A 12,825-nucleotide genomic window follows, 5' to 3' on the forward strand; every position below is an offset into this window, starting at 1 on the left:
AACCCAGAGGCAAGGCTGGCACAGGGGACGCCCAGGGCGGCAGCTCACCCCTGCCCGCACGCCTCCAGCGCCCGCGAGGCCAGGTGGCCTGCTCCCCCCGGGAGAAAGCGCAGGTGAGCGGCCTGGGCCTCAGCCACACTGTCCTCGGCTCAAGGCAAACACTTCCCTGTCACCGGGCAGGGACGGGCTGTCTCTGATGCCAGATGTACCATCACACGTGCGCCGCCTCCTCAGGAAGCCCCCGCACTCCAGGAATGACTCCAAGCGCTCTGAGTCACCCACCGCAGCTCCTTCCTGCAAGCTCACACTTACCTCTCGCAAACCACGCGTCCCACACCCACGGCACCTCGTGTCACAAATAGACCCGACCTGTGAACACGTATTCCCACTTCCCCCACCGAGTGGTCCCCCGGCTCCCGCTGCTGACTCCAGAGGCGGCCATGCCTGTGTCTGCCGTCAGCGCCCGCTCCAACCAGACTGCCCGGAGCAGAGCGAGGAGGCACAGCCGGCTCAGCTAGAGCACGTGAGCAGCAGCCTCCAGGTCGCCAGGGAGCCTCCGGGGTGGCTGAGCACCCCCGGGGGCGGGGGGGGGGGGGCTGTGGGCACAGGGCCTCTGGGGCAGAAGGAAGGCCAAACTCAGGGAAATGGCCCCCAAGTGGCCTCCGGTGAGCGTGGGCACTGTCACCCATGTGAACGCTCCGCCCCAGCTGACCAACAAGTGGAACGCAGAGGGGGAGCCCCCAGACGCAGGGGGCAGTGTCCTGCCTCCCACACCTCGCTCTCCCTCGGCCTGTGTCAGGGAGAGAGGCTAGCCTCGGCCTCCTCAATGAGTCCCATGGGGAAGGTGTCCACGAGATGTCTGGTCCTCGCAACGCCATTTTTCCAAGTCAAACTCGGACCAGGTGAGAAGCGCCTCGGCTCTGGGGCCGCCCACGCCTCCAGGAGGTGGGGTCCCACAGGACCTGGGCCAGGCCTTGGTCTCCGCTGCCACATCTGGAGCCAGAATACAAGCCCAGGAAGACACAGAGGCCGGTGGCCAAGGGACATGAGAGGGAGAGAGAGCTGGTGACAGAGGGGAAGGGAGCGGGAGGGGGTGGGGCAGGCAGGTGGGGAGGGGGCGCCGGTGCTCACCTGGGTCAGGTGGGGGTTGGGGTTGAACCCGCACTGGTTGCAGACCTTGCTGTGACATTGGGTGCAGGTGTTGAAGTTTGGCTGGCTGGGGGTCGACGTGAGGTCCGAGGTCTTACATATGGGACACAGTGTGCTGCTGGGAAGGGGGGCGATCTGGGGGACGGAGTAAGGTGACGTGGGGGTGCTGCCTCTGTCTGGTGACACGGAGGGGGACCGCCCTGATCTCTGCGTCCTGCTGTCCACCTGCAGCGTCCTGCGGGGGCCCCCAGCCTCCTGGCCCTGGGCCCCTGTCTCCCGGGGGCTCTCATGGCCGAGAGCAGCCCCAGGAGCCTGCTTTGGGGTCGGCGAAGCTGCTCGCTGGCTGCCCAGGGGCTCCTTGGAGTCCAGTCTCCTGGAGACGCTGAAATGACATTGAAAAGGACTGCATTAGGGACACGTCACAGGGAAGCAGCCTGCACGGCTCTCCCACGCCCACCGCCACCCTCCTCGTCCTGCCCAGCGCATGACCCGCCACCACTGGCCAGTGCTCCACGGGGTGCACACTCAGGCCTGACCAGCGTCTCCCACGTGAACCTCAGCACCAGGCCCTCCGGTCAGACCAAGAGTCCCTCTCCCTCCTGGTGAAGCGCAGGCTCTCGCTCAGGAAGTGTGGGCTGGGAAGAGTCGCTAAGGTGAGGCCTGTTAGAGTCTGCAGACCACACGGAGCAGCAGGCTCCAAACCACACAGGAAGCGCCCAGGGCCATTCTAAACGGCCTGACTCTCGGGCAGAACCACAGACAGTTACCTGGAGGGTGTGGAGGCAGGACCGTGACCTTAGTACCTGTCCCCCCAGGTGTCTCCAGGCTACAGCTCAAGTCCAGACTGCTGCTCGGGCAGGTCCGTGACATTCACGGGGCCACTTCAGAGGCTGAGCTGACAGCTGGAGGTGGGGCACCCACTACCTGCTGAATGCCATCACCGGCGGAGAAGGGCCTTCCTGGCAGCGGCCCCGCAGGCCTGGAGCCAGACCAAGCCCATCAAGACGGGGGACGCGTTACTGTTCTGCTAGAGCGAGGCCGGGTGGGGCTGGAGTTCTAGCATCAGCCCGAGAGGAGCCACAGAGGAAGTCCGCCGGGCCGGCCCCACCCCGAGCCAGCAATGAGGTGACGCAATGAGGCAGAAGCCGACCGTCAGCTACACCCAGCTCCCTTCCCTGCCCTCTCCTTCCACCCAACTTAGGTTTGTTCCTGCCAGTTTTTCTTTTCCAATTTGACAGAAGCTGAGCACAAGGAGCCGAAGGCCATGCTTTCTCCGCCCCGGAGCCCATGCTGGCTTCAGCCTGCGCTCACCTAGGTGGCGCCTGGCACCCGGAGGCAGGGCAGCCTGGCCAAGAGCCACGGCAGAGGCCGGGCCACCGCTGCCCACGGAGCGGCCTGGCCTGCCCTTCTGCCCCAGAGCTCAGCCCTGCAGGGCCTGCCCGACAGGAAGAGATTCCATGTTTGCTGCCTGTGTAGGAAGGCCATCGCTTGCCAACGAGACCCAGGAGCCAACTGGTAGGCATCTCAGGACAAGTCACTCGGAGGGGAGAGGCCGGGAGCCCCCAGAGGCCCTCGCCAGACACTGCAGCTCTTCCTCTCTCCTGGGGAACTGCTGGCGACAGACACGCCCTGGGTCCAAAACACTCTCCCCAAAAGGAATTCTATCACATGCACATCCAACGCTTCTCCCATCAGCAAGAGCAGCGCCCGGCCGCCCTCAGTCTCAGGCCTGCACTCCCCATCAGCAGGACAGGCGGCCCGGCCGGCCAGCCCCGCTGGGCCGTCCCTGCCACCGGCTGTGAGGACCACCAGGCGGCGCTGCGGCACCTCTGGCCCACGCGCAGGCCTGGCCCTCGGGCCTCCGGGTGGGCTAGTTTCTAGGAAATACTCCCACTTGGCTAGACCCACAGTTTCCTTGTCGACGTCGGCTGCTTGGGCTGCGATGTAAAAGCAGCCCCTGAAAGCCACCCAGAGGCTGCGAGAGCCCTTGCACCACGTGAAGGACTGCAGCCCCTCCCGGGTGAGCTCCCTGGTCTCTTCAGAGAAATTTCGCCATTTCTGCTGTATCCGTGTTGCCGGATGTGTGAAAGGTGTTTTTATGCTCCTCACCCGGAAGTGAGGGAAGGGCTGAGAGGGCGAGCCCAGGAGCCTGGTACCCGACCTCCCCTGCAGGGAGTCCTCTCTGACCTCTGCCCGCACCCCGCCTGCCACCCAGAACCTCTGTGGATGACAGAGGCAGCAGTGGCCGCCAGGCCCGCACCATGAGCCCCGCTCCGCTGTGAGCCAAGCAGGTGTTTCACATTAACTCCTTCAGTCCAGGGGGCAGGACCACGCTGACCATTTTACAGGAAACAGCCACACAAAGAAGTTAACTGACCCTGAAAGCCTTCAGGACTTGCAAGGGGTGAGCTGGGCTCCTGCTCTGGGGACCGCAGGGCGGCTGTGGAGGGTGGAAGCACTGCAGGAGGCCTCGCTGGACACTGTTCTGAAGAGCTATCCAGTGCACACTCCCCAGGAAGAGCGAGCTCTCTGACACACGGCTCCTGCTGCAGGCCAGGCCCAGCACCATGCCTGGCGCGGAGTGGGCACGCCGTAAGCAGAGCAAGGTCAACGGAAGACGTGTGAGCGGCGCAGTGAGCTCACGAGTGGGGCAGACATGGGGTGGAGTTATGACCTCTTTGCCTGGAGTTTGCCCAGCAGCACTGATCCTCATTGAGGAAACTGGAGGCGCGCTACTCGCTCGGGCATTCAGTCGTTCGCGAGCACTCCCTGACCCGGGGCTGCTGTCCGGCCCAGCGACGAGGTGGATGGTATGAATGGGTCACGTCTCTTACCAAGGCAGGTGGGTCCTTACAGGTGTTCGCTGTATCGTTACCCTTACCTCTTGCACACATTTATAAATATTCTTTTATTCTTTGTAAACACCTGCTCAATGCTGAATTAAAATGAACTTTAAAAGTGAGCAGAGTGGAGACAGATGTGCAAACAAATCACTGCGAGACGGGACTCCTGGGGGGGCCGGAGCCCGAGAAGGCTCTGCGGACAAGGCGACAGCTAAGCCAGGGCTTAAAGGATGGGCTGCACACTCGGGCCCCAGGCAGGGCAGCAGGGCAGGTGGAGTCAGCGCGGTTTCAGCACCTCGAACAGCTCCCGGCACCAGCGAGCTCTTAGCACCTGGAGGGAGTGGCAGGGCCAGGAGGACAGGCTCTCACGTTCCCAACACGGCCACGCTGGGTTCTGTGTAGGGAAACGGTGGAGCCTGGGGACAGTGAGGAGCAGGCGGCAGCCCCTGGGTGAGCGGGAGGGCGGGCTCAGCACTGGGCATTCGGGCTGGAGTCCGAGGGGAGTGGTCCTTCCGATGCGATGGGGGCCCAAGAGGCGAAGCCCGTTGGCGGGTGGAGAACGGGGAGTGAAATAGCAGGTCTGGGTTGGGTTCTGTTGAGTTCGTGGTGGGGGGCGTCCAAGAGGCATCAGGAAATGGAGCAGAGGCTGGGTCCGATTCAGAAAGATGTAGCTGTTTTAACTGGGCGAGTTAAGAGCTCACAGGATCGAGGACCACAAGGGCCGATCCAGGAAGGGTCTGTGCGGAGCACGGACATGTGCGGGAGCAGGAGCAATGCCAGAAACAGAGAAGCCAGAGGAAGGAGCACACGTGCGCGTGCACACACACACACGCACACGCACGCACACGCACACACAGGCGCACGCACACACACACGCACACACAGGCACACACACGGGCGCATGCGTGCACACAGAACAGTTCCAGGAGCAGGAGCAGTCGGGGCTGAGAGTGCCAGAGGCTGACAAGCCCGAGGAGCATGGAGGAAAGGCTACACCATGACAGAAGGGCCCATTGCTCCAGGACACCCAGGAGGTCTGTCTGGGACACAGCCCCGGACACAAGGCCCCAGGGGGCCAGGTGGTTGCAGTGACCCAGGAGGCAAGAGGTGTGCCCCCAGGAGACCCTCCTCACAAAGGTCTCCACTGGGCGGAGAAGCGGGTGGAGCGGGGGAGAGGGAGGAAAGGAGGTGTCCACAGGCAGGACTCCGCCGGCCCCAGCGATGACCTGGTTCTCGGGTACGGACCCTCAGCAGGAGGCCCCTTGAGGCCCATGCCCCTCCCTGCAGCCTCGGGTTCCCTACTCCCTGAGGGGCTGGGACAGGACAGTGAGGGGAGAGGGCACTACCATAGGGCAGAGAAGACACGGGGCGAGCACTGGAGGGCGGAGGAGGGAGAGGGCGGCGATGCGAAGGAGCAGCCGGGAGCAGAGCAGGGGCGGCTCACGTGCCGTGTCCAGGCCCAGATGTTTCCTGAAGATGGACAGGAAGGTAGAGGGTTTGAAAACGGCTGGATTTCGACCAGCATTTAAGGCTGCTGACTGGTGAGAAGCAGGTCTTAAGGCTGTTTACGGGGCCGGAAGGAGGCCCGCCACGGAGGGTGCTGGGAGGGCGTGGTGTCCCGCAGCAGCACGAGCCACCAGGACCAACAGCCTGATTGTGCTGATCAGAAGCCTCAGGGAGGGCACGGCCAACAGCCCCAAAGACGCTCGGGCACCAGGGGCATCCACAGGCCAGGGCCCGGGCAACGCGCCTGCACCCGATCGGTCGCTGCACAACGGGAGGACGGCTGGGGCTGGAGCGACTGGGAGAGCAGGGCGGCGGGGGGCAGAGGGAAGCGGCTGGTCCACGGGCCCAGGGGGGTGGTTGGAAGATAAACGTTCGCCCACCAGTGGCTGTCTTTGTTCCCAGGACGGGAGAGGGAGAGAGCTCGGGAAGCTGTTTTCTAAGGCGGAGCAGCCGGAAGCGCCCACGGCTCACACAGGCTTAATGAATGCACGGCTGACCTTTCTGCGATAGGCACAGCTCCTCTGAGACCCACCAGGGGGGAACCACGTGGTGCCTGTGCTTTCAGGAGAGGCAGGGGCTGCCGAATGGGGAGCAGGCGGCCAGCGGGGTGCTGGAGAAACGCTCTCAGGAATGGATTTGAGAATTCACAGAGTCCGAGTTTGGGGAAAAAGTCAGTTTTCACACAAGAAAGCATCTCTTGACTCGCCCAGCTTTCAGGCCAGCAGCCTCCTGCTCTGTGGCCATGGGTCCCTATCCATCAAACATGTCTGCGTATGCTCGGCGTGTGCACACTTAGCCCCGAGTCTGTGCACGGCCGGTGCTGATGGAACACGCCTCCCAAGAGGGAGGATGAAAGGGCGAGAGGAGAGCTGTGAACTGCATCTCCGCGTTTCCTCCCTGGCCCCGCTGCCTAGCTCGGCTCCCTCTCCTCCTCACATGTGCACCCGGTTTGGGGGCCACTGCAGAGGAAATGCTTGTCTTTAAAGGAGCCGCCATCGGCTGCTCGGACCAGAGCCCCTCCTGCCCCAGCCCTGCCCTCTTAGAGGCACGGAGTCGGTGTCAGGGAGCCCGGGCGAGGGGCTGCCCTCCCCATCTCTCCTGACCACCCAGGAACACGGAGAACTGGCCCTGCTCACAGCCACGCACAGGGTGAGCGGCTCTGAGACGCAGCGCAGCACCCAGGAGGCCATCCTCAGCCTCTGAGACGCTCTCTTTTTTCCCTTCCCCCCCTTCTCTCTCCCCCGGCACTGTTACCATTACCTTCCTCACTACCAGGCTCCAAATTTCAGAGAAGAAAGGGGGGCGGGGGAAGAGAGAGAGAGAGAGAGAGAGAGAGACACATCAATGATGAGAGAGAATCATTGACTGGCTGCCTCCTGCACACCCCACACTGGGGATCAAGCCAGCAACATGGGCATGTGCCCTGACTGGGAATTGAACCGTGACCTTCTGGTTCATAGGTCAACGCTCAGGCACTGGCCGGGCTCTGAGACGCTCTCTGGAAGCCAGGGGTCGCCCCGGGCTGGGGGGAAGATGCACATCCAGGGCCACGCTATAAGCAGAGCTCCCCACCAGGCTGGCGTCCTCCCTCCTGGCTCCCCAGCCCCTTGAAGCTGCTGCCCACCTGGAGGGTGAGACCCCAAGACCCACAGACCCTAGAGAACTGGGTCCCCCTCGGCGCAGGCAGCGGCCCCGCCCCGGCGGGTGCACTCGGCACACAGTCCGCACAGCCCGAGCAGGCACACCCACGGGAGAAACCAGTGCTGCCCAGGCCCACCACCTCCCCTCGTCCTTCCCACTTAGAAACCAGACGTGACTTCCTGTGGACAAGCAGTGCCAGCTGGTCCCGGGCCAGGTGCCTGGCTGAGCTCTGGCTGCTTTGCGTTGCTGGGGGAAGTGTCTGGGCTGAGACCGCGGGGGGCCAGGAAGGCAGACAGCGTGGCAGGAGTAAGAGTTGCCGCCATCAAGCACAGGCCAGGGGCAGCTGCCAGGGTCAGACAGAGGAGGGGCCCCCAGGAGGCTGGGAGGAGGCCAGGGAGAGGCCACAGCCGCAGGAAAGCGAGCCTGGGCCTCGTTCCTGCCCGGAGGCCCACGTGGGCCCTGGGTTGAGCGCATCTCTTGGGACAGTGGGATTTGGCTTTGGTTCCCTTTAGGCCCAGCCCGTCTCCAGAATCCAGAACAGGATGGGAACTAGGGCAACTGTCCTCTACCCCCACTAACTGACGGTGGCTGCCCGGAGGGCGGGGTTTGCGAAGGATCCGTGGGGAAGGTGTCACCATCGATCGGTAAGGTCTGCCATGGACGCATCTGTGACGGAGACCTGCCCAGCGACAGCCGGCTTCCTGGAGCCTCTTACTCAGACCGGGCCAGGCCCACTCAGGCGCACTTGTCCCCACGGGAAAGAGCTCAGAGGACACGTGTGGCTGACCCCTGACCTTCGCTCGGCCGTCTCCTCCCCCCTGCGGCTTTCCCAGAGGCCTGCGAGCTGTGTGGGCACCGGCCAGCTGAGCATCATCGCCCTGAGCTCAGTGTAACTCTGAGGGCTGCAGTCTCTTCACGCAGAGCTGTGACGGGCAGCGCGGGCGATGGCTCCGAGGGCCCGTGGCCTCAGGTGCCGCCCTGGTCCAAGGCTCTGTGCAGGGGACTAGCCCTTCACCCGCTTCTCCATGCGTGTCTGACGGGGTTCATCACTCACTCACTTCAAAAGAGCTCGTAGGAACCACGCTCTCTCGTCCTCACAAGTCTGAACACACCTTTGTGGTCCTTAGACGTGAACAGCTTGTCTGGACATAAAACCCTAGGTTCCCGCTTCCTTTCCCTGAAGACTTTGCAGCCCCTGAACGGAGCACTGACTGTGCTGTGGACAGCCCTGGCCAGCGGGTGGCGCCATGCGCCCCATTCCTAACACTTCCCCTTTCGCTCTGAAGTCCAGTCACTCACCGAGGTGCTTGCATGGGCCCTACCTGCTTCCCCTGCAGCTCGCTGTGCTCCTCACACTGAGGTTTGTGCGCCCTCCACTGCGGGGAGGCGTTTTCTCCTGTGCCTTTAGAAACTGCTCATCCGCTTGGTTTTGTGCTCTTCTCCAGGGACACCCATTATACCTATTTTCTTTCTCTTTGTCTTTCCATTGTCCCGGCTGCTGGCAACCCACTGTTTTCGCCCCACCTGCTCAATCCCTTGGGTAACTCCATCTCCTTAGCAACCCCCTGGCATCACACAGGCGTCAGGGACGCTCCGAAAAGTCCCCCCACGCCGCTCTGCGAACCAGCCCAAGAAGGGGTTTGGGGTCTGGCTCTCTAGACTGACCCCTGTGCCCTTACGGAGGCAAATTTCCCTGCTAGGCCTGGCCTACTTCCCATCCTGGCCCATCCTCCCTGGACTTGGAAGCCATTCTCTGTTCACTGCCTTTCAGCATATGGATGTGTCTTAGGTTGTTAAAGATAGACTTTTCTGTTTCTGTTCTTCTTGCAGTTTTTGTTAGTTCGGTAAGGAGGCTGAGCAAACAGATGTTTCAATTTGTCATATTTAACCAGAAGCCATTTAACAACCCAAAACAAATGCCATTTTCCTCTGGCTTCCTCCTGCGCACGTCCTGTTTCTAACGCATGGACCGTTTGGAAATCGGACTTAACTTCGGGTCTCAGCTCGAGGAGGAAGGGAACACGCTGTGAGCACCTGTGTTCAGTTTCAGAGGCGCAGGCTCCCTCAAGCCCGGCGGCCATACTCCACAGGGATGGTCTGCGGCCAGTGCGCTCCCCACCTGCTGTCTCTGGAGCATCACCCTCCGCCCCTCCTGCGGGACCCGCGGGCTCCCCGGCATCCAGGGGCTCGCGGACCCCCCCCAGCACCAGGAGACCTGAGTTCCCCGCGGACCCTCCCTGCACCAGGAGACCTGAGTTCCCCGCGGACCCCCCCAGCACCAGGAGACCTGAGTTCCCCGCGGACCCTCCCAGGGCCTCCCTACCAATGGGCCCCCCACCAGCCTGGTCCCAGGCTGCCATGCCTCTGAGGTCTGTCGCTCAGGTCAGCCTGAACCCCCGACGGGCAGGGGCCCCCGAATCTACCGTGAATACCACCCCTGTCTGCCCTCAAAGCAGCAGACGCCCGCAGGCGGCTTCAATCAATTGATGGGACCTGCACTTAGGCAGGGTCTGTGGGAACCGAGCCTCCTGAGGCCGGAAAGCAGCTTCTTCTTTCAGGTGAGACAGGCATCCACTCATCCACACGCCTTTCCCCGAGGCCGCTCAGCCCTGATCACCACGGCCAGGGAGGACCTGCGGCCGGTTTACTGCAGAGCCATGGCCTGGCTTCCTGGTTTACTGCGAGCGATGGCCTGGCTTCCTGGTTTACTGCAGAGCCATGGCCTGGCTTCCTGGTTTACTGCAGAGCCATGGCCTGGCTTCCTGGTTTACTGCAGAGCCATGGCCTGGCTTCCTGGTTTACTGCGAGCAATGGCCTGGCTTCCTGGTTTACTGCGAGCGATGGCCTGGCTTCCTGGTTTACTGCGAGCGATGGCCTGGCTTCCTGGTTTACTGCGAGCGATGGCCTGGCTTCCGGTTTACTGTGCAGCGATGGCCTGGCTTCCTGGTTTATTGCGAGCGATGGCCTGGCTTCCTGGTTTACTGCGAGCGATGGCCTGGCTTCCTGGTTTACTGCGAGCGATGGCCTGGCTTCCTGGTTTACTGCGAGCGATGGCCTGGCTTCCTGGTTTACTGCGAGCGATGGCCTGGCTTCCTGGTTTACTGCGAGCGATGGCCTGGCTTCCTGGTTTACTGCGAGCGATGGCCTGGCTTCCGGTTTACTGTGCAGCGATGGCCTGGCTTCCTGGTTTACTGCGAGCGATGGCCTGGCTTCCTGGTTTACTGCGAGCGATGGCCTGGCTTCCTGGTTTACTGCGAGCAATGGCCTGGCTTCCTTGGCGGGAGCAGCGGGAGGGCTTCCCTAAGGCCTCCTTTCCGCTTACTCCTCAGACGTGGGTAGCAGCTCATCAGGAGGCCCCTGGGAGCCAGGGGAGGGGGGCCTGTGCTGGGTGCCAAGGGGGCCAAGAGGGATGCGCCAGGCGGCTGGCCAGAGTCTCCGCCCACAGGCCCTCGGCTCCTGGAGGGGTCTCCCTGTCAAGCCCCTAGATTTCAGCCCCGCCCCCCGGACACCAGCAGAAACAACCTTAGGGATTCTCCCCTTCGGGCACATAGGACTGAACCCCGGACGCTGCCCTTGTCTGGGGAAAGCACAGCGCGCCCTGCCTGCGAACTGCAGGGGACTTGCTGGTCTCGCCAGCCTGTGGCAGCCGGGGCCCTTCAAGACGCCTCCAGGCCCGCCACGCCCAGGACTCTGCTGCCAGGCTCCGCTTTCTGAGGGGACACGCCACCGAAGAGGCAAGTTCCCGACAGCCTCCCCACAGCCCTCGCCAGCGCCTTGGCCAGGGCACCTTCTGTTCACCTCCCAGCCCTGCCTTCCGGGGGCGCCCTCCTCCCAGGCTGCCAGATCTGTCCAGCCCGAGCCACAAGGGCTCCCGGCCCCTCCCAGCCCCAGGCCTGCAGACGCTGCTCTGGGACCCACGTGGGGACAACTCGAGTGTGAAGAGTCCCGTTTGAGGCTCAGGGGAGGCTCCGGACGCCAGGAGGCCCTAAGCCCAGGCAGCGGCCATGGCGTAAAGGCGAGCCGGCTTCCCCTGCCAGCTCCTGCCAGGGCACGGGCTGCGCCTGCCACGCTCCCCCCTGCTGAGTGTACCACGGCCACATGTGAGTCCGTGTCTATGCCATCGCCAGAGCAGGTCATCAACAGAGCCAACAGCAGCCGGTGACTGCCGGGGCTGGGGCGGCGGGCGGGAGGACTGCCTCCCGGAGCTGGGGGTTTCTTTGAGGCGGTGAGTGTTTTAGGAGGATAGCGGTGGGCCTGCACAACATGGGGAACGTGCTCAATGCGCTGCCTTATCCTCGCTCAGACTGGTGGGTTTCTGTGATGTGCATTTCACTTCAATAGAAAAGAGGCGAGGGAAAAGGGAAACGGGAAACCCTAGTGAAATCGGAGATTTCCCGGGCGCAGATCCTCTGCTCAGCTTGTCCCCACCGTGCGGAGCCCACCTCACCCACAACCCAACCTGTGCGCGTGCGCTCCCTCCTGGTGACGCTGCGCCCCGCATGGTCTGCACAGCCCTGGTCACAGCCGCTGCCAGGCTGCCCCTGAGACCAGGGTGGGGAATGTCTGGCCCGCGGGCCATCGAAGGCCTGTGAAATCATTGGGTCTGGCCTTGCCAAGGCATTAGGGGGAGTTCATTAAATGTTTGACCAAACAGAGCAGGTACCTGTAAGTGGATAATGTGGTATGGCCGCGAATAACGCTGTCCATAGCCAATGGCCTTGGCAGAAACCATGTTCCCGCCCCTGCCGTGGACGTTTGGACTTCACCCGGGTATTTATGTCGCCTGACCGACCTGCAGTGCCCTGGCTGGCAGGTCTTCACTGCTCAAAACGCAGCTTCCTCTCTGGGAGGCGGAACGCAGACTGGCCCCGAGCTCACAAAGGTCCAGGCACGAAGATACAAAAATACGCACCTGGACATTCACTGGAGGCCGCAGGAGCGACCCCATGCGCGCAGGCCAAGGGCAGAGAGACGCCCTGGAGGCGAGGGCAGGGCGTTTCCTGTGCGCCCAGAGCAGGGTCGGGCCTAGGGCAGGCCAGGAGCGCAGCGCCCCGGTGGCTGCCCTGCGGGAGCCAGCAGTGGGGGTGACTCCACGGGCCCAGCCTCCCAGGGGGTGAAGGCCAGGCCCCGGCTGCCCAGTGAGAGGCAGTATGTGAGCGACCAAGTGGGTCAGCCAACCGCTGACGGAGCACGAGGCTCCAGGAGGGACGCACTCCACCCGCAGAGCTGCCTCCCCGGCCGCCCCCACCGGGAGCTGCGTGGGGTGTCAGCAGATCCTGTGCTGTGCCCTGACTCACAGCCCAGCTCTTCCTTCGCTCCGCACAGGAGGACGTGCTGTCACTGACGGCAGAGGGGCATGTGCAGAGAGGCGGCCAGCCGCGGCGGGGGAGGCAAGGAAGCCGTCATTTTTAGTGCGTGACGAACGCTTCACAGGCGCCCTTTCGGTTAACCGCGCAGCAGCTCCGCGATGGAGGGCGGTGAGGAAAGGAGACTGAGAGGGAGGAAGTGCCGGGCAGAAGGCAGGCGTGACTGAGAGCCAGTCTCTCTCCCCCTGACCTGCGCCCTTTCCCCTGTGCTGTCTCCGGCTCCCACGGCCCCTCCGGAACCGAGGCCCGGCCACCGGCCTGCGAGAGCCGATTCGGCGAGGGCGCTGCCTCTGCGTGCCCAGGCCCAGGGACACAGCGAG

General features: G+C 63.3%; 1 protein-coding gene across 3 annotated transcripts in view; it reads right to left on the bottom strand.

Moving 5' to 3' along the window:
• The window catches only part of BSN (bassoon presynaptic cytomatrix protein), a 58,318-nt gene that overhangs the window by 29,565 nt on the left and 15,928 nt on the right, over positions 1–12,825 (bottom strand). For all 3 annotated transcript variants that reach the window (XM_059664728.1, XM_059664727.1, XM_059664726.1), the window contains exon 2: positions 1,132–1,531. In XM_059664728.1, the coding sequence (XP_059520711.1) occupies positions 1,132–1,531 (400 nt within the window). The remainder of the gene's footprint in view (positions 1–1,131; positions 1,532–12,825) is intronic.

This window comes from Myotis daubentonii, chromosome 14 (genome assembly GCF_963259705.1).
Source record: "Myotis daubentonii chromosome 14, mMyoDau2.1, whole genome shotgun sequence".
Taxonomy (NCBI): domain Eukaryota; kingdom Metazoa; phylum Chordata; class Mammalia; order Chiroptera; family Vespertilionidae; genus Myotis; species Myotis daubentonii.